A 20,305-nucleotide genomic window follows, 5' to 3' on the forward strand; every position below is an offset into this window, starting at 1 on the left:
CTGACACAATGACAAAATAAGGTGTTGAATGGGCGGTGTTTAGGCGTGGTTTGGGAGGGATGGGAGGGGTTATGGGAGGCAAAAGGGGCATGTCGACATGTCACTTTTAGTTTCACAAAACCTATAGAGGCTATACTACTCTGGGCAATATACCGCGATATTAAGAGACATCATACCGCCGTTTCTTAAAGGGTTTCTACCACTTGGATTTCACATAATTAGGTGTCAGACACTAGCGCTCCGCTAGTGTCTGCTCTGCCAAACTATCCTGCTATAATAGCTTTTGGGGCAGCCGTTTACCTAAAAAAAGAACTTTTATTAATATGCTAATGACCCTCTAGGTGCTATGGGGGCGTCATTAGCACCTAGAGGATCGGTCTACCTTCTCAAGATGCCGCCGCTCAGCGCCTCCCTCCAGCCCGCCCATCTGCTTCAGAATGCATCAAACGGACGACTTCACGCGCATGCGCCGTGCGCGGCTGTATTCGGCGCATGCGCAGTGAATGTCCGACCGCTTCTCTGCTCAGACATCTCCACTGCGCCTGCCGATCTTCCAGAATGCGCCGCCGATCTTCCGGTCCGCGGCTCCCGAAAAAAATAGAACATGTTCTATTCTTGTCCGCAATTGTGGACAAGATTAGGCATTTTCTATTATAGTGCCGGCGATGTGCGGTCCGCAAAATGCAGACTGCACATTGCCAGTGTCCGTGTTTTGCGTATCCGCAAAACACATACGGAAGTGTGAATGGACCCCAATGGTGTGATGGACAGTAACGGACGTCCACTGACCAACAGTTACAGACGGACACTAACAAATGCCCAGTGAAAAACTGTAACGGACTGAAAAACACAGATGCCCATTGACCGACAGTTCCGGGCAGAAATTTTGTATTCCTTATATAGCGTAGGGGTTAACTAGGGTCGCTTAGAGGTAGGTTCCTGTGCTGTGCGCATCCATCAACAGGGTGTTAATCCGTGGTTAGCAGTAGCTAGGGGTTTGATGGGCATAGTTTCCCCTGAACATTTCAAAACATGTTACCGCTACTGTTAACGCTGCATATTTTCGCATGAAATTCTGATGCAGATTGTCTGCAGCATTTACACAACATGTGGGTGTACTGTAAATCAGGGTTCAACTGCACACAAAAATTATGCAGGCTAATTTTTTCTGTCCTCTTGAAGAGGAGGTTCCAAATGGATTTGGTTTTGATGCCATCCCATTTTACCGATATATTTTCTCATTTGCATATTTAAAGATTATTCATCATAGGGTTCTTTTATATAGGCAAGTTATCAGGAACTTACATTTGTATGAAAGCTTGTTTTAGATAACTGGCTGTGTAAAGGTGCCATCACTTTACAGGGAGACGAATAGGCAAAGTAATGGTTGTTTGTCAGCATACATCAGCTATAAGCGCTGCATATAAATGCCGTTAATGAGCGGCCAATGATAGGGAATGAACTTCCTCATTCCAGATCATGGTAGGGTCTATTGTCCCATGTAGGAGGGTCCTTACGCATCTAAGGCCTCTATCACACAAACGAGTGGGCTCCGTGGCAGTATTGCGGACGGCATTTGGGGATCCGCAATAAACGGGCACCGTTCCGTGTGCATTCCGCATCATGGATGCGGACCCATTTACTTCAATGGGTTCGCAAACCTGGAGATGCGGAATGGTGCACAATGAAAGCACGGAACAGAACCCTAAGAAGTGCTTCCGTGGGGTTTCAACCTGTACTTCCATTCCATAAAAATGACAGAACATGTCCTATCTTTTTGCGTAACAGTCGGATCGCGGACCCATTAAAGTGAATTGGTAGGCGATCCGCTGCGGCTGCCCCACAGTGGGTGTTGGTGCATTGCGGCCCACAGCATGGCCACGGGGCGCACACTTATAAGAAAATAAACTTTAGGAAAAACTGCTTGCAGTCAAGCACCCTTTGCCTGCAACTACAATGATGATCTGACTTGGTGGAGCCATTCTATATCATAAACACTTATACTACTGGACTTCTTGACTTCAAGCACGTATAGCTCATATATCCAAGATAATATACAGTGCAATGACTATAGTCACAGATAAGGTCAATGAGATAAGAGTATTGGAAAGTTAACACAGAGCAATGAAAGAAAAGGTTAGCAAAGAAAAGGTCCATATTCAGCATCTGATAACACTTGTACAAAGTTAGTCTACTTTCACTCTGGCGTTTTGGCTTTCCGTTTGCGAGATCCGTTCAGGGCTCTCACAAGCGGTCCAAAATGGATCAGTTTTGCCCTAATGCATTCTAAATAGAAAAGGATACCCTCAGAAGGCATCAGTTTGACTCCGTCCCGTCTCCACTCCGCTCTGGAGGCGGACACCAAAACTCTGCTTGCAGCGTTTTGGTGTCAGTTTGATGAAACTGAGCCAAAAACGCAATGCAAGGCAATAGGGATGGATCCATTTTCTATGACACAATAGAAAACGGATCCGTCCTTGTAATAATAATACAAAGATAATACAAACCGATCCGTTCTGACTGGATGCAGACGGTTGTATTATCTGAACTAATCCGCCTGTGAAGATCCATGACGGATCCGCACCAAATGCGAGTGTGAAAGTAGCCTTAACTGCTTCCTGGACATACTACTTTCTACAGTATTCAGGAGTGAACAGGCATCCCTGAATCATCCGGAGACAGCAGTGGCATGGCTCATCCTTTCACACCCTGCTCACTGCAAGAATGAACCCAGTGGTGGGAAATGAGCATGGCTGGTGTAAGTAATTGGGACAGGTACCTCATTAGACACTGCAGTCAGCAGCGGCATCCAAGGAGTTTAACAGTGGGTGGGAGTTCCCTCTATCACCCTCTGACTCCCCGCCTTGCCATTTTGGGTGGCTGATACTCTATTATGCTAGTGGGGGGACTGACCATGGCCTACAAATCTGCCATTTACATCTGTCAATTAGGCCAGAAATTCAGCCTAATAGTTTGTCAGTATTATGCTGACACACAATAATGCTTTCTAAAGTAATATGTAGGTGACCGAAGGATTGCAGTTTTTAGTTATAGGTTTCAAAAAGTGGTGCCTCGAATAGGATTTTTAAAACATGCTTTTGTTTTAGGTTCAGTACTTTTGCTGACTAAAATACTGGTATTGGGATCACAAAGAAAAAAAAAAATAATATATACCAGAATTCAAGCACAGCTATAATAAATGTATAGTAAATGTAAACTAATTTGTATTTATAGAAAACATAATGTACACAGTAGCCCGATATGTACGCATCACTGCATGGCGAAAAAGGGACATACAACTCTATATAAACACACACACAGATATACTTCAAAATTACAGTTAATGGGAAGTCACCTAAACAGCTAAAATACCTGCTGAATCCGCTTCCTGATTCCTCCCCACAGAAAATCCAAGGCATTTGGGAGGGGCTGCCAGCAAGCAATAGGGAGAAGACAAATGAAATAATGGAAATAAATACCCAGTCTTCCTACATGGATTGCATTACAGTTAGAGCATTTAATCAGATAAGGTCATGCATCATGACCACTGTTTCCACCATGTATAATGTCATGCCTTTGCAATATTATCACTGTGTCCACTTACTAGAAAAACAGGTCTTTTGTGACAATAAAAGGCAAATCATGGATACATATATTCACTCAATGTAGTTACAGGTACATATAGGTCTAACTCTTATCTTTGCTAAAGTGGTATTCTTAAAGGGAGCCTGTCACCATCAACCTCCCGAGCCAACAATTCTATAGTTTACCAGATTACAACACCTTCTTTCTTTTGTTAATCCGATGCTCCACTCGTGAAATACTTTTTCCTAATATGCAAATTATTCTTTTGATGCAATGAGGGTGTCAACATTGCTCTCGACACCCTTCCTTTGCTGATTTGGCAAAGTAGCGAGAGTGGTTGGTAACAGAAATGAGTGGAGCTTGGATGAAACAATGATGATGCAGGTGAACTACAGCCATGTGTCTATAAGGATAGTTGGATAGGGAGGTTGACCGTGACAGAACCTGTCACATTGAGCAGGATGTCAGCGCTGAAGGCAGCGTGTAATAGAGCAGGAGGAGCTGAGCAGATTGTATATAGTTTTATAGGAAAAGAGTAGTTAGTCAGTAAAACTTGTCATTTCTCCATTTACATCCATGCTTTGAAGTCAAGGTGGTCCTATCAGTTACTGGCAGCCTTCCCTCTATGACTGTGTATACAGAGATGGCGGTCAGTCGCTGATAGGACCGTCTCCTTGACTTTAACTTTTTAATAAACCAAATAAGTTTTACTGAATCTTTTCCCACAGAACTATACATCAATCTGCTCAGCTCCTCCTGCTCTATAACATGCTGCCTGCAGATTAATTTGCATTTTATGGCATAAGGTTCCCTTTAAGGGGGAGTTTACACAACCACTATACATTTCCATTGTTCTGCATCATTAGAGGACTACAACATAAATAACTGAAGTGCCAGACTCAATACACACATAACCGAGATGAACAAACTCCATTTACTAAAATGGCACCTGTTCTGTTTCCATTCAGGATCCTTTTTTTTTTTCCAGGACAAGAAAGCACTGCATGCAGGACCTTTAAGTCCAATCTTTTTGATGGACTCTGCGAGGGAGGCCCCGAACTGAGATTCCAATGCAGATGTGAAGCAGCCCTAAGCTAACCCTACACAACATAATGGTCAGCTAATAGCCATCTCACTAGATCTTCCCATACATATGCATGCTAGGCCAACCATGCATATTTAATGAACGTTCCCGCAATATAGTGACTTTCCCGCAATATTCAGACATCAATTATTGCGGGAAAGTCAGAAAGGTCCAAAAAGCATTAGATGGTTGGCAAAATTGGCAAGTTCAGCAACATAGATCTATTGCGCATTGATTTATTAGTCACTTCTGGTATCAACGGCGTGGTCCAGGGTGGAGCGCATCCTCATTTCAGATGCAGCACCAAATGGCATGCTTGTTTCAGTATGTAGCGGCGCCAAACACAGTTAGGCCACAGGACAAGACGTAGGGTAGGTTCCGGTACTAGTCTGTACTGGCTTAATTTTGCGGGGTGCCACAAAGTGATAGCGGTCTACGTGATATCATTAGGGCAAGTGGCTATATCTGTATATCTATACGCTCTCCCCCTCTACCACCCAAGACTGTTCCACATTTTTATAGATTTGTTTATCCTACCACAAGACAGATAGGGGTTTTTACAGACTAAACCCACCATAATTTTGTGTTTACCTTCTTATTTTAGTATTGATTATTAAAAGCTACGTTTTAACACTTGTGTTACCTTAGATTAATGTGTATGGTCAGCTTTAGTATAAACTTATACAATTTAGCAACATTTTATTTCCATATGAATTCTTCACAATTTTAAGTTCTTAAAGGGGTATTTGGAATGGTTCAAGTTATCCCCTCTATACAAAGGGTAGGGGCCGCTCTATTCATTTCTATGGGAGTTCTGGAGATAACAAGTACAGTGCTCACCTATCTCCAGAACTCCTATAGAAATTACTGGAGCAGCCGCACACGTGTGACCAGTCGCTGCAGTAAGTTCAGGGGAGCTGCAAGGGGCCCCCAGGGGGCACGGAGTCCCCGTTCTTGTGGTGAGGATCACAGCGGTAGGATCCCCACCGATCTTAACGTTATTACGTATCCTATGGATAGGGGATGATTTGTACCAACCAGAATACCAGTTTAAGGAAAGAATACATTTTTCCATTATAAGGGTTGTCCACGCTTTTACTATTGATGGTCTACCCTCAGGACATGCTACCAATACTTGATTGTCAGGGTGCCTAAACCCCATACTAGGGATCGACCGATTATTAGCGCTACCAATATTAATGATTTTCAAAGTTATCGGCATCTAACCTTGCCGATAATGCGTCCAGCGATGACAATTAACGTATAATACAAATACAGGAGGCTGCGATCAGCGGCAGTTAACCCCTCAGGTGTCAGAGGCAGGCTATGCGATTCTGCTCCGACACACCCGCCTCCTGTATTAAACGTTAATTATCATTGGCGGCGCAGTGCGCCCTCCCACCCACCCACTATTAAAGTCATTGGTGGCAGCTTCTTATCGGAGCCCCAGCAGTGCAATCCTGGGGCTCCTATCAATTACCATGGTAGCCAGCATGCTACTGAAGCCCTGGCTGCCATGGTAATCTCCCTGCTGCTGTGTGTACTATGCACAGGGCAGCAGGGAGTGTGTGAGGTCCTATTCACCCTAATAGAGCTCTATTAGGGCGAGTAGGAAAAGGGATGAAAAGATTCCAGGTTCTAGCCCCTAAGGGGGAAATAGTTCTTAAATGAAAAATAAAAAAATAAAAAGTTTAAAAAATAAATATTAAGTATAAATCACCCCCTTTACAAATTTTACATATAAAATATATAAAACAATAAATAAATTACATACTGCCACGTCCAAAAAGTTTAAACTATTAAAATAAAAATGCACAGAATATCAGTATAAGTTATCTGCTATCAGCCTGAATATAAATATATATATATATATATATATATATATATATATATATATATATATATATATATATATATATATATATTTATTTCAAAGTGGCTCCAGTGCCACAAATACACCGCTCTGTCGACTGTGCAGTGGATGGAGTTTGGAATTTGTAACTGCGGCACGGCTCCTATTCCAAGACGACCACCGCCAATCAGATATTGAAGAACCATTATGAGGATAGGCCATCAATAGTAAAAGGTGTAAACAACCCCTTTGGACACCATAAAGAGCGGTACATAAAAAAAAAATTACTAACGTTTACTAAAGCAGAGTTCCCCAACTCCAGTCCTCAGGGCCCACCTACCAGTCAGGATTTGAGAATATCCCACAGAATGAACACCTGTGGTAAGTCCTAGGCATTGACACTAATTATATCACCTGCTCAATACTAAGGAAAGCCTAAAAACCATGACCGGTAGGTGGGCCCTGAGGACTGGAGTTGAGAACACTGTACTAAAGGGCTTATCCCTTTTAAATGTTTCTATGAGATAATGGGGGGGAAAAAATGCAGTCATTTTATTCAATTTAAATTGACACTGTTCCCCATGCAGCATAAATAAAATTCTACAGGTCAGTACTGTTTTCTCCTTATTTTATTTTTTTTGCACACCACCACATTTTACTCAAAGAAAAAAAAAAAGTTTAAATACAGAGGAGCTATAATGAAAGCTTGTTTTGTTTTTTTGCAGGACAAGTCATATTTTAACCCCTTCCTAACAGTTATTTTCCGCTGTCTTCCAAAAGCCATAATTTTTTTATTTTTCAGTTCACATAGCCATTTAAGAGCTTGTTTTTTGTGGGACAAATTGTACTTTCTAATGGGACCATTTAATATTCCATACAATATATTGAGAAGCTGAAAACAAATGAATAATGGTGTGGAATTGGATGAATGCACAATTGCTGTGTTTTACTGGTTTCATTTTTACAACGTTCACTTTGCAGGGCTCCAGATGGCGACCAAAATGGTCGAAAATGCGACCTAGAATTGCTAAATGGCGACAAGACTTTGTAGTCTTGTCGCCAATTGCGCCTAGACCCTCCACTGCTCTGCCGCTTTCACAAACTGACATGGCACGCGCTGACAGCAGCGCGTCTTATGTTCTTCTCAACAGCACAGGGGAGAATGAAGCAGTCCTTCCCCCTGTGCCACTGCTGCCACCAATGGGCTGATAGCAGGGAGGAGGAGGGGAGGCGCTGTGGCCACTGAATCACTAATGAATATAGTTTATGCTTAATAAAAACGCAGGCTGCGCTGCGGGTGCCAGACATATCCCATACCCGGCACCCCGCCTCTGACTGCGCGCTGCGATCCGCCGCTATTAACACCTCAGGGGCGGCACTCCGGTGGCAGTTCCGATCGGAGCCCCAGCAGTGTAAGCCTGGGGCTCTGATGGGTTACCATGGCAGCCAGGACGCTACTGAAGCCCTGGCTGCCATAGTCGGCTCCCTGCTGCTGTGTGTACTATGCACAGGGTAGCAGGGAGAGTGAAGTCCTATTCACCCTGTTAGATATCTATCAGGTTCTAGCCCCTAAGGGGGGGGGGGGGGGGGGGGAGTAGTTATTAAAAAAACAACGTGCAATTTGCCATTTTTTTTTGTAACCTTGTCCCGACAAAAATTAGGTTAGGACTGTTCTATTATGGTCCAGACGTGCCATAAAACGCACGTGGCTTTTTTGGCGTTTTTTTTTCACGTGGTATCGAGTATCACAATACTTTTTTATGGTATCGAAATGGAGTCCAAATTTTGGTATCGTGACAATCCTAGGTAAGACATGCGTGTTTGTTTTTTTTTTATTATACCAGAATTATATGCATTTTAAATTTGGCAACTAAAAAAATTTAAATTTGGCTCCTAAATTTTTCAGGTTAGGAGCCAATGGCTCCTTGATATTTGTTTTAGTCTGGAGCCCTGCTTTGTGGTAAAAATGACAAGTTAGCTTTAGGCCTCATGTACACTGACTTTTTTATTGCAGTCTGCAAAAACGGTTTATTTTAACTTGAAGCATCCCTGTCACCATGGGAACGCCTCTGTTAGAATATACCATTGGATTTGAGTTACATCGTGAAAACTCAGATCCGACAGTATATTCTAACACAGAGGCATTCCCATGGTGATGGGGACGCTTCAAGTTAGAATAGTCTAAGAACTGTGTACATGACTGCCCCTGCTGCCTGGCAGCCCCTGATCTCTTACAGGGGGCTGTGATCCGCACAATTAACCCCTCAGGTGCAGCACCTGAGGGGTTAATTGTGCATATCATAGCCCCCTGTAAGGGATCAGGAGCTGCCAGGCAGCAGACCCCCTCCCTCTACTGTATTAATTTAATTGGTGGCCAGTGCGGTCGCCCCCCCCCCCCCCCCTCTACTGTATTAATTTCATTGGACAAGCCATATTTTTTTGACGGACAGGAAACAGGGATCACGCCCGCGGATGAACAACGGTGCATTTTCCGAGTTTTCAACTGACCCATTGAAAGTCAATGGGTCCACAGAAAATCATGGAAAACGGCACAAGGGACACGGATGCACACAAAGGACGTGTGCAAGAGGCCTTATTCTGTGGATCAGTATTATTCCAGCAATACAAAATTATATACGTTTTGCTATGTATCAATACTTTAACAACAAACAAGTGAAAAGATTAATTAAAAGATCTCTGCTTGCAGTCTATGGGAAATACTAGTAAGAGTACTATCACATGACTAACAGATTTTTATCAACCTAATGTGAAAAATGAAGGTAGCTATTAAAATGTCAGAAAACAAAGACCTTAATGTTGATGTATGGATACAGAAAATATATTGGAAAACTGAAAATTTTACAAAATACTTTATTTTTTACGGACAATAAAATTAACACAATAATAATTTTGTATTTTTAAAGAGAACCACGGTTTATGGAACCAATTTAGGAAAGGTAATCATAAATGATGTGAACAAGGAAGAGAACTCCTGACCTACATCTGTGTGGAATCCTATAGTACATAGCTCTTGATGAAAAAGCTCAATTAGTAACCAGAGCGACTTAACATAGTACTTACCAGTCACAGAAATCTGAAACTCCCTATAACAAATTAAACAGAAGGCAGAAAAGAAGAAAATGTACATGGAATAATAAAAAGATGTCTTTTTTACAGAAAAATTTGATATTGTGATATATTGCACACAATGAAATACGAACGACTGTCGCTATTTATTTGAAAGCCGAATATAGGGAACATGAAAGTGGTGAAAATCCATCTGCTCATGGTTAAATGACATTATTCCCATTCATGTTAGTACTCACATGAGTTGTGCCGACGACGAAAGTTCTTGGGCTGGTTGAGGCCTTCACTTTGCCTGTCCACATAACTTTTTGGGCATGGTTGCGGGGAAGTGCCTACAGAATCATTGCTCCTCGCATCTGGTCTACGGGGGATGTTCTGTGCATTACTTGTCTCTATTGGCCTTTGTTTTGCTGTACCATTTACGTAGTCTGTAGTCACACTTATGTTTGTCTGCCGTCCGCTATCTACAGGAATCTCCAAAATCTTCAGCTCTACAATGTCTCCTGCCCTATATGAGAAAATAATTGTGTTAAACATATAGGGCCAGATTTATCACGACTGACAGCTCACTCCACTTTCACATATGGCTAAAGTCAGTTTTAGCAAAGTCAGATTTATGAACGGCCCTTTAAGGCTACTTTCACACCTGCGTTTGATCGGATCCGTTCTGAACGGATCCGCTCATATTAATGCAGACAGTGGCTCCGTTCAGAACGGATCCGTCTGCATTATAACTTAGAAAAATTTTCTAAGTGTGAAAGTAGCCTGAGCGGATCCGTTCAGACTTTACATTGAAAGTCAATGGGGGACGGATCCGCTTGAAGATTGAGCCATATGGTGTCATCTTCAAGCGGATCCGTCCCCATTGACTTACATTGTAAGTCGGAACGGATCCGCTCGCCTCCGCACGGCCAGGCGGACACCCGAACGCTGTCCGCTCACTGAGCGGAGCGGAGGCTGAGCGCTGGCAGACGGATGCATTCTCAGTGGATCCGCCTCCACTGAGAATGCATTAGGGCCAGACGGCTGCGTTCAGGGCCGCTCGTGAGCCCCGTCAAACGGAGCTCACGAGCGGAAACCTGAACGCAGGTGTGAAAGGAGCCTAAGACTGTAATAAATGTGGTTTGACGGTAGCAGTTTATCCGTCAGTAAGCAGCTTTACAAAAGTCGCACATCTTTACGAAAAAGTCACATGTTCTATTAAAAAGTCTCCTACTTCAAAGAGAAGCACGTTGGACCTTCCAACTGGACACGGTATCCCCCAAGGGTTTGAATGAGTCCCTCCATTTTGGTTGTTTCCTTTAAGAATACCCCTTCAATCTGTTTTGTATACAGATTTAACTAAAAATATATACCTAAAACTGCCTCACCCTGCCTTACTAAACTTCGGTTGCATGGGAAACATGGGATGGAATACCCATTAACTGCTTGGTGTCACTGTTTGCTGACCACCTTTTAAAAAACGAAATCAACAAGACCGCAACAAATACCACTAAATAATTTATGTTGTATACCCACATCAGAGTTTTTGAGTGAATCTGTTGGACACGTGTTCCGCTGCCCACAGACTCACCCCTATACGGAGCTTATATATCAATACGCCCGTGTATACGGACAAGAAAATACATATATCTATCCCTTGTCCGTATTTCTATATTTGTAGGTCTATACAGCGCGCCTGCACAACATATACTATTTTGTCTGGCGCCCGATGTATACTCCATCTCTCTTATTCTTTTGTGTGTCGCTGATAGTAGTACCTGATCAACGACATATAAATAAAACAACAGCACCTTTTTTGAATACAGCCCCACTATGAGAGTCAAGTTACCAGTACGATGGTCTGCTGGTATAATATAAATATAAACATTGACCTATGGAGGCTGTATACTGGAATCCAATAATTATCCTTGTGCATTACGGCCTGGATACATTATTTCAGGCACTAATGCGATGGTATTGGAAACATAATGTACGCGTACTGTCGCGCATGCGCAGCGCACAATCGGCGTATGGGCATGACACGCAAAGTAAGGGCAAAACGTCATCATTGCCCGCCGCCGCACTGAGGGAAGGGCTGACGTCATCATGGCGTGCGACGTGCCGATATCCCGGCGCGAACCTTCAAAAGAGCGGACGCGTACATCTCCAGACCAGGTAAGACATATGCCTGCGGCACCAACCTGTGCACCTTAAGAGGATAAGGGGCGCTTTCATCTGTCCCCCTTCTCTATCCTTATTGCGGCTGTGCACGTATCTGTGCACTCCACTTTACACTGTGGCTGTGCACCTATCTGTGCGCTCCACCTTAGTGACGGAAGGGAGGAGACGTTATTCTATCTGTCTCCTCTCCTTCATTCCCATTGCCGGTTGCACACCCACCTGTGCGCCTTACTTTATAGGAGAGTCACCACTTTTGGTGACTCTCTTTTTGTATTCTCCGGCCCTCAGAAACTATATCCCCTGATGAGGGGAAGGGCTCATTGCCCTACCCCAGAAACGTGCATGTAGGGATCCTTGTAGGGCCTTTCTAGGGACCACAATTCCAGGGCTAGGTTCCGGACGGGGGCCCAACTAGTGGGACACCCCGTGGCTAGTCTTGGAGGCTTATTGTAGGGCTGCGAGGGCCTTATAGGGATAGAAAAGAAAAATCATCGTCTTTATTCCCTTCAAATAGCCTCCAACTGCCGAAAAGGACCACCCTGCCTGATAAAGACATAAAAGAACACAGGTGCCTGGAGTATATCAAATCTGTACGGTAGGACACCTGGTGGTGTGTCTTTTTCTTAAGCGGTGCCGCCGTGCACCTATATGCTGTGGATGTGTGAGTGTGCAATATGTAACACGGATATACACATACATCCATGTCATTATTTATGTTGTTTTTGTCGTTGTGCATATAGATTTTTTGTTGTTTAATATTTGTTATGTGTCCACCTTGACGTGTCAGATATTGGCGGCTGTGTGCACCAAAACCTGACCACTTGTGGCCTGAATACTGATGCGTACCATCCAAATTGTCTAGACCTTGAAACATCACGTTTGGAATACATCAGCCACTTTATATTTTGCCCTTGTGGACATTTCAGTATTGCCCTCAGTACAAGTCCCGTATATCGTGGGATACTGTGAGCAATCTACGATTACCTACCTCTTTACTTTCATTTTGAGGAACAAAATCTTATTTATCTTATAAGAGCTAGAATAAAAGCTAAGTTTTAATTCATCCAGATCACTAAAATACGGTTTCAAAGATTTATGTGAGTGATTATATGCAAATAATCCATATTTAAGTTTATTCTATTAAAAAGTCTCATAAGATAAGCATGGTCCTCACTGGAGTGAAATTGTGCAATTTTTTGCGACTTTTTAAATAGTCTCAATAGTAAATCTGTCTAGAGATTAATTTACATAGGAAAACACACCCACTTTGATAAAACTGGCGAGTATAGTGCAGAGCAGAAAAAAGTCGCAAATTTTTGCGCAGTTTTAGTGATTGCGCAAAAATTTGCGACTTTTTCACTCCATTATTCTGACTTGAGCTAATGATAAATCTGGCCCATAGTCATTACACAGACTGGCATTCATCACTCTGCTGTACCCTGATCTCTTTCGGTGCCCTTGACCTTTTCCTGTCACATTACTCCGCATCAAATGATGGAGAAGCGTGAAGGTAAGCATTTTACCTGACAAAACAGAGCAGCATGCTGTGCTATATTTCTTCTGTGAGGAGGCCCCTAAGGCTGAGTTCACACGGGCGAGATTTCCGCGCGGGTGCAATGCAGTAGGTGAACGCATTGCACCTGCACTGAATCCTGACCCATTCATTTCAATGGGGCTGTGCAAATGAGCATTTTTTTTCATGCATCACTTCTGCAATGCTTTAAAATCGCAGCATGTTCTATATTCTGCGTTTTTCACGCAGCCCTGGCTCCATAGAAGTGAATGGGGCTGCGTTAATAACGCATTGCATCTGCATATGCAATGCGTTTTTCACTGATGGTTGCTAGGAGATGTTGTTTGTAAACCTTCAGTTTTTTATCACGCGTGTGAAAAAAGCATCAAAACGCATTGCACCCGCGCGGAAAAAACTGAACAACTAAACGCAATTGCAGCCAAAACTGACTGAACTTGCTTGCAAAATGGTGCGAGTTTAACTGAACGCACCCTGAACGCATCCGGACCTAATCTGTCACGCTCGTGTGAACTCAGCCTAACAGAGCCTTAGATGCAATGTGAACCTAACTTTATAAACATCATAATTTTATATTGCGCTTTACATTTGACTACATGTCTACAGGGAAGGATGACAAAGGAATTTCAATGGCATAATCATATGGGCAGGTATTAATACTGCAGACAGTTGCACTACAAAACCATCATAATAATGATGCACTGATACCACCCTGAGTGAATGTATCCTTCCATATAAAACCTTTAGTCCTGAAACCCTGAGTATGGCCACCAAAAGCACGGGCCTATGAGAAAAAGTTATCAACTCACCTGAATGTAACCTCTGGAACGAGGCACTTAACCCCATTGTGGAAGGGCTGCATGAGTGATATAGTCTGATTGATCTGATCAACAGCAGATACACAGCCTTGGTACATTCCGAGGGTGTCTCCACAATTTATAGATACAATGCTCCCAAGCCAATCTCCTGCCATGGTACAGGCTTCAGTTATCCAGAGTGCTAGAAGACATAAAAGTTTGTAAAAAGCATTATAATAATATAAGTTGAAGTAGACATTATCACACTAGGTGAAGGCTTGATATCTGGCCACATGCAACCTTTTACCATCGCAGAAAGATGTGATCAAGAGTCTATGGAATCATATGCATACATAAACGTATTCAACCACAGCTTTGAAGGGGTTGTCCAGCCTTTACTAAGTGATGGTCTATTCTCAGAACAGGCCATCACAAGCTGATCAGTGGGGGGTCCAACGCCCCAAACCTCCGACAATCAGTTGTTTGGGTGTAGCTCTGTTGCTGGAAGTCTGCGCCATAAATAAACAGCTCTGTCAAACTCGCAGTGGAGGGAGCTTGTTACTACAATTACTGAAGTCAATGGGAGCAGAGCTGTAGTAACGAGCTCCTTCCACTGTAAGGCCCCTTTCTGGCACCAGAGTAAGGGCTCATTCACACGAACGTGTGCTGCCCGTTGCCGCAATGCGGATACGCAAAATACTCAGGCACCGTTCCGTGTGCATTCAATTCAATGGGTCCGCAAATCCGGAGATGCGGAACGGAAGCACGGAACGGAACACTACGGAGTGCTTTCTGGGATTCCGTTCTGTGCCTCCGCACTGCAAAAAGATAGAGCAAGTTCTATCTTTTTCCAGGAACGGCCGGCTCGCGGACCCATTCAAGTGAATAGGTCTGCCATCCCCACGTGGCTGCCCCATGGACGGACTGCAATTTGCGGTCCACAGCACGGGCTTCACACGGTCGTGTAAACAAGCCCTAAGGAGGGTGCCTGCTAAGCAGCTAGTGACAGCCTATCACTACAAGGGCATCTTATTTGCACCTATGAAACTGGCTGACCCGTTACATGTGCACTCGGCAGCTGAAGGCATCTGCGTTGGTCCCATGTTCATATGTGCTCGCATAATATAAGCTAATGAGCCTTTAGGAGCAATTGGGGCGTTGCTGTTACACCTAGAGGCTCTGCTTTCTCCGAAACAGCCACGCCCTCTGCACTTTGACAGGGCCAGGTGGGGTGACATTTACACTGCTTGGCCCTGTCAATTAAAGTGCAGGGGACCAAAAACCTTCCCATTGTCACACAACCCTTTTAAAGGGGTTGTCTGGGCTTTTACTATTGATGACCTATCCTGAAACAGTAAAAGCCCAGCCAATCCCTTTAAGCCAGGTTCACCGCTTGTCTGCTCCAGTATAGGGAGGACAAAAAACAAACCTAAAGTGCTGGAACCACCATAAGCCAGACACCAACAGCGACTCACAGCCGCCACTGGCTATAATGGGGGGCATCACATCCACATCTGAAAATAAAATACTTCTGCATGCTGCTATATTTCCTCCTGCGCTTTTCTTGTAACCTGCAAAGAAGGCTCCTAAAAGAACCGCTGCCGCACAAGGGAATGAGGGGTCATTTATGGTTAGGAATCAGTGTTGTCACTGAGGAGTTAAGGACAATGGCCACCACAACAATTCCCACAAGGGTTGTCACACAACTTCCCAAACTCCAGAATGACAATATATGGCCGCTATGAAGGTGTCTGGGTTTGTTTTATCGAGTCTCCCCCGACAAAGAACAATTGACGCCATGTTTATGGGGGACATACAGCCAGGGGCTCGTTCAGGTCTTCCGCTGTGTAAATCAGGTTTCCAGCTGACACGTTACATGAGGTGACAAGGGATACAAGCCGTCTCCTATTTATATGACGCGTCCTGGGGGCGGGAACATCTGAAGAAACCCTGCGACCACACGTGGAGTCTCCAGCAAGGACCTGTCCCACAGCTGCGGGCACATGGGTCACTATGGGACCCCTCACTGAGCACATACAGTGAGTATATAGCCCCGCTAATGCCGCCTCGTACCCGCACACTGAACAAACCTGCGACGGTGCCCAGGCAGGGAGATAACAACACAAGTGTAAACAGTTATAAACCCACCTTTTACCTCAAAGAAGTCTCCAAGAACAGCTTCCGGTTCCGGGCGCCCACTTAACGACGTCACTGCCGGTGTGTAAGGAGTGTGTGCGGTTGCTATGGAAACGAGCGGCAAACGCCTTCCTATTTACAACTCTCAAATGTCCGCGTGCACAGTAGTGCAATTGTAGGCGTGTTTTATTGAGTGTGGAATGTGGCCACCTCTTGCTCCTTAGATGAAGTGAAAGACATTGAGCTCCATAGAAGGAATAGGGAAACGTGGCCTTGATAGGCATAACAACCAATCGCAGCTCAGCTTAAACAGTTGTGGAAAAGCAGCCATGTTGGTCTTAGGGGTAGCTACAGCCCCAGTATTATTTTTACAATCTTCACTATCCTTTTATTGCTTGTTTAAACTTGTCATTATGTCCCCATTATGCGTTATGAAGGGTCTTCTGTACCCCTGTTATAATAGGAACTTCAGTTTGGTCATATCCTGTAGCGAGTGCAAAAGAGACTAACACTGGGAAGTCAAAGTCTTCTAAATGAAGCCTCAGCACTTTCATTCTGGCCCATTTTCGCCCATCAAAGTCCCATACTCAAACAGTTTTGTCTTTAAGGGCAGTAACATTGGCTTGCCACCAAAGGACCTCTACCCACCCTGCAATAGGAAGGGGGACTGCTATAGAATTAAAGTTGAGGTTATCACTTTCTGGCCTCCTGATCGATTGGAAGTTTTTGAAGTTCATATCGGCTAGCTCTGACCACGGTACTGGAATGGCCAGATAAGGCATAGTCTTTGAACTCACAGGACTGTGAGTGTAGATCCAACAGTTTTATATTTATCCGCACCTGTCATGTTCTTCAACATGACCCGATGATGCTTAGAAACATAGAATGTCGGCAGATAAGAACCATTTGGCCCATCTAGTCTGCCCAATATACTGAATACTATGGATAGCCCATGACCCTATCTTATATGAAGGATGGCCTTATGCCTATCCCATGCATGCTTAAACTCCTTCACTGTATTTGCAGCTACCACTTCTGCAGGAAGGCTATTCCATGCATCCACTACTCTCTCAGTAAAGTAATACTTCCTGATATTCCTTTTTAACCTTTGCCCCTCTAATTTAAAACTATGTCCTCTTGTAGCAGTTTTTCTTTTAAATATTCTCTCCTCTTTTACCTTGTTGATTCCCTTTATGTATTTAAACGTTTCTATCATATCCCCTCTGTCTCGTCTTTCTTCCAAGCTATACATGTTAAGGTCCTTTAATCTTTCCTGTAAGTTTTATCCTGCAATCCATGTACCAGTTTAGTAGCTCTTCTCTGAACTCTCTCCAAAGTATCAATATCCTTCTGGAGATATGGTCTCCAGTACTGAGCACAATACTCCAAATGAGGTCTCACTAGTGCTCTGTAGAGCGGCATGAGCACCTCCCTCTTTCTACTGGTAATTCCTCTCCCTATACACCCAAGCATTCTGCTAGTATTTCCTGTTGCTCTGTGACATTGTCTGCCTACCTTTAAGTCTTCTGAAATAATGACCCCTAAATCCCTTTCCTCAGATACTGAGGTTAGGACTGTATCACTGATTTTATATTCTGCTGTTGGGTTTTTACGCCCCAGGTGCATTATCTTGCACTTATCAACATTACATTTTAGTTGCCAGATTTTTTACCATTCCTCTAGTTTTCCTAAATCCTTTTCCATTTGGTGTATCTCTCCAGGAACATTAACCCTGTTACAAATCTTTGTGTCATCAGCAAAAAGACACACCTTACCATCGAGGCCTTCTGCAATTTTGCTGATAAAGATATTAAACAATATGGGTCCCAGAACAGATCCCTGAGGTACACCACTGGTAACAAGACCATGGTCTGAATATACTCCATTGACTACAACCCTCTGTTGTCTGTCCCTCAGCCACTGCCTAATCCATTAAACAATATGGGAGTCCAAGCCCAAAGACTGCAATTTATTGATAAGCCTTCTATGTGGGACAGTATCAAAAGCCTTACTAAAGTCTAGATAAGCGACGTCTACTGCACCTCCGCCATCTATTATTTTAGTCACCCAATCAAAAAAATCAATAAGATTAGTTTGACATGATCTCCCTGAAGTAAACCCATGCTGTTTTTCATCTTTTAATCCATGGGATTTTAGATGTTCGACAATCCTCTCCTTAAGTATGGTTTCCATTAATTTCCCCACTATTGATGTCAGGCTTACTGGCCTATAGTTGCCCGATTCCTCCCTACTACCTTTCCTACTACTATGCTTGATAAAGGCATTGTGGCAGTCATTTTTCAGGTTCACATGATGAGCTTGGATGCACCTTCTTGCAGTGTGAGGCATAAATCCAGTTGGGTTTTCCCTCTACTTTCACCGCTGTGTGTGTAGTCAGCAGAACTTAGAAAGGACCATCAAATCTGGGATCCAGGCCTTTTCTCACATGACTCTTTATCACCACTCAGTCACTTGGTTGCAGACTGTGAGTTCCTTCTACTGAGCCAGGATCTAGAAGTGAAGCAAACACTTGTTTATGTGTGTTCCAACCTTTTTGTGAGGGCCTGCATGTAACTGGTCAAACTGTCATTATTCATCTGCAACTGCTGGGGAAAGTACAGCCCTATCCTAGAGGCACCTCCAAACAGGATCTCAAATGAGTATAACCCTGTCTTCCTGTTTGGGGTAGTCCTTACTGAGTATAGAGCCAATGGAAAACACTCTATCCAGGGCCTTTGGTTCTCCTGCATTGCTTTCTATATTTTCAGTTTCAGTGTGCCATTTAGGCTCTCAACTCGGCTTCTGCTTTGGGGATGGTAAGCCATATGGAAAGCTTGGGTCACCCCTAATGCTTGCATAACTTCCCTCATCACTTCACCCATGAAATGAGAACCTCTATCTGACTCAATAACCTCAGGAACACCATACCTACATATCAGTTCACTGACCAGTTTATTTGCAGTGTTCCTTGGAACTGGCTGTGGCTATTGGAAAGGCTTCTGGCCAACCTGAAAAGTGATTGACACACACGAGAACAAATTCCTATACTCCTACCTTAGGCAGTTGTATGTAGTCTATCTGCAGTCTCTGAAACGGGTAAAGTGGCCTAGGGGTGTGCTTGCTTGGAGTCTTCAGCACTTGGCCAGGGTTATTCAATGCACAGACCATACAACCTTGTACAAATCGAGCAGCTACTGTAGAAAAACCCAGGGCAATCCACCCTGCATTAACCACACTTACCATGGCACCTTTCAACAGATGTGTAGCCCCATGGGCCTCCTGAGCCATAGCAGGGTATTGAGGGCATGGTAGACAAATTCTGTCTTTGTTTCTCCATATTCCCTGGTCATCTGGCCCAGCCCCTTGTTTAGTCCATAGTTCTTTTTCTTCAGATGGGGCTTGTTCAAACAATTGAATCAATGCTGATTCTAAGTCCAGGGGGGTTGCCATAGCCATTCACAAGTATGTCCCGTGCACCATTCTGAACTCTATCCAGGACGGCCCAGGCCGTTATCTGTTTCTGAAAGTAAATATTGCCTCTAGATTGTTGGTCCTTGCTAATATTTACTGTCCCAATACAGGTCAGACGGGTTTTGCGGATGCGGCATTTGTGGCGTTAGAGGACTTTGCGGACGGCCTGACGATTATCCTGGGCGGGGATATTAATCTCCCTTTGGAAGCTAAATTGGATATGTCCTCAGGTAGGTCCTCTATCTCTTCTGGGGTGGCCCGGGATTTCAGAGACACCTACACTCGCTCCGTTTGGTGGTCGTATGGCTGGTTCTCCACCCTACAGTGAAGGACTTCACGTTCTTCTCCCTGTCTCATAACTCGTATCACCGCCTGGATTATGTATTCATTTCACACGACCTGTTGGACCTACGCCCGGAAGCCGGGATAGAACCTGTTCTTTTCTCAGACCACTCGCTGACGTGGGTGGCTTTGGGTTTGCGAGATCCCATCCGTACAAAGGTCTCGGAAAGCTCTCGGAAATTAAATGATAATGTGTTGAGGGATAGTGTATGCATGGCTGACATTAAAACGTCTATCTCGGATTTTGTGGAGGTTCA

At 43.9% G+C, this 20,305-nt stretch overlaps 1 protein-coding gene across 5 annotated transcripts in view; it reads right to left on the reverse strand.

Annotated features, from left to right (window-relative positions):
• Nucleotides 1-16,315, reverse strand: part of EDC3 (enhancer of mRNA decapping 3) — a 76,492-nt gene extending 60,177 nt beyond the window's left edge. For 2 of the 5 annotated variants that reach the window (XM_044283241.1, XM_044283238.1), the window contains exons 1-4: nucleotides 16,255-16,315; nucleotides 14,112-14,301; nucleotides 9,848-10,116; nucleotides 3,373-3,429 (exon numbers count right to left, since the gene is read on the reverse strand). In XM_044283241.1, the coding sequence (XP_044139176.1) occupies nucleotides 3,373-3,429; nucleotides 9,848-10,116; nucleotides 14,112-14,275 (490 nt within the window). In that variant the 5' untranslated portion in view covers nucleotides 14,276-14,301; nucleotides 16,255-16,315. Of the gene's footprint in view, nucleotides 1-3,372; nucleotides 3,430-9,847; nucleotides 10,117-14,111; nucleotides 14,302-15,916; nucleotides 16,155-16,247 lie in introns of those variants that run through there. The other 3 variants (XM_044283239.1, XM_044283240.1, XM_044283242.1) reach the window with 3 other exon arrangements.
• Between the last annotated feature and the right edge of the window lie 3,990 nt (nucleotides 16,316-20,305).

This window comes from Bufo gargarizans, chromosome 2, assembly GCF_014858855.1.
Source record: "Bufo gargarizans isolate SCDJY-AF-19 chromosome 2, ASM1485885v1, whole genome shotgun sequence".
NCBI classification, from domain to species: Eukaryota; Metazoa; Chordata; class Amphibia; order Anura; family Bufonidae; genus Bufo; species Bufo gargarizans.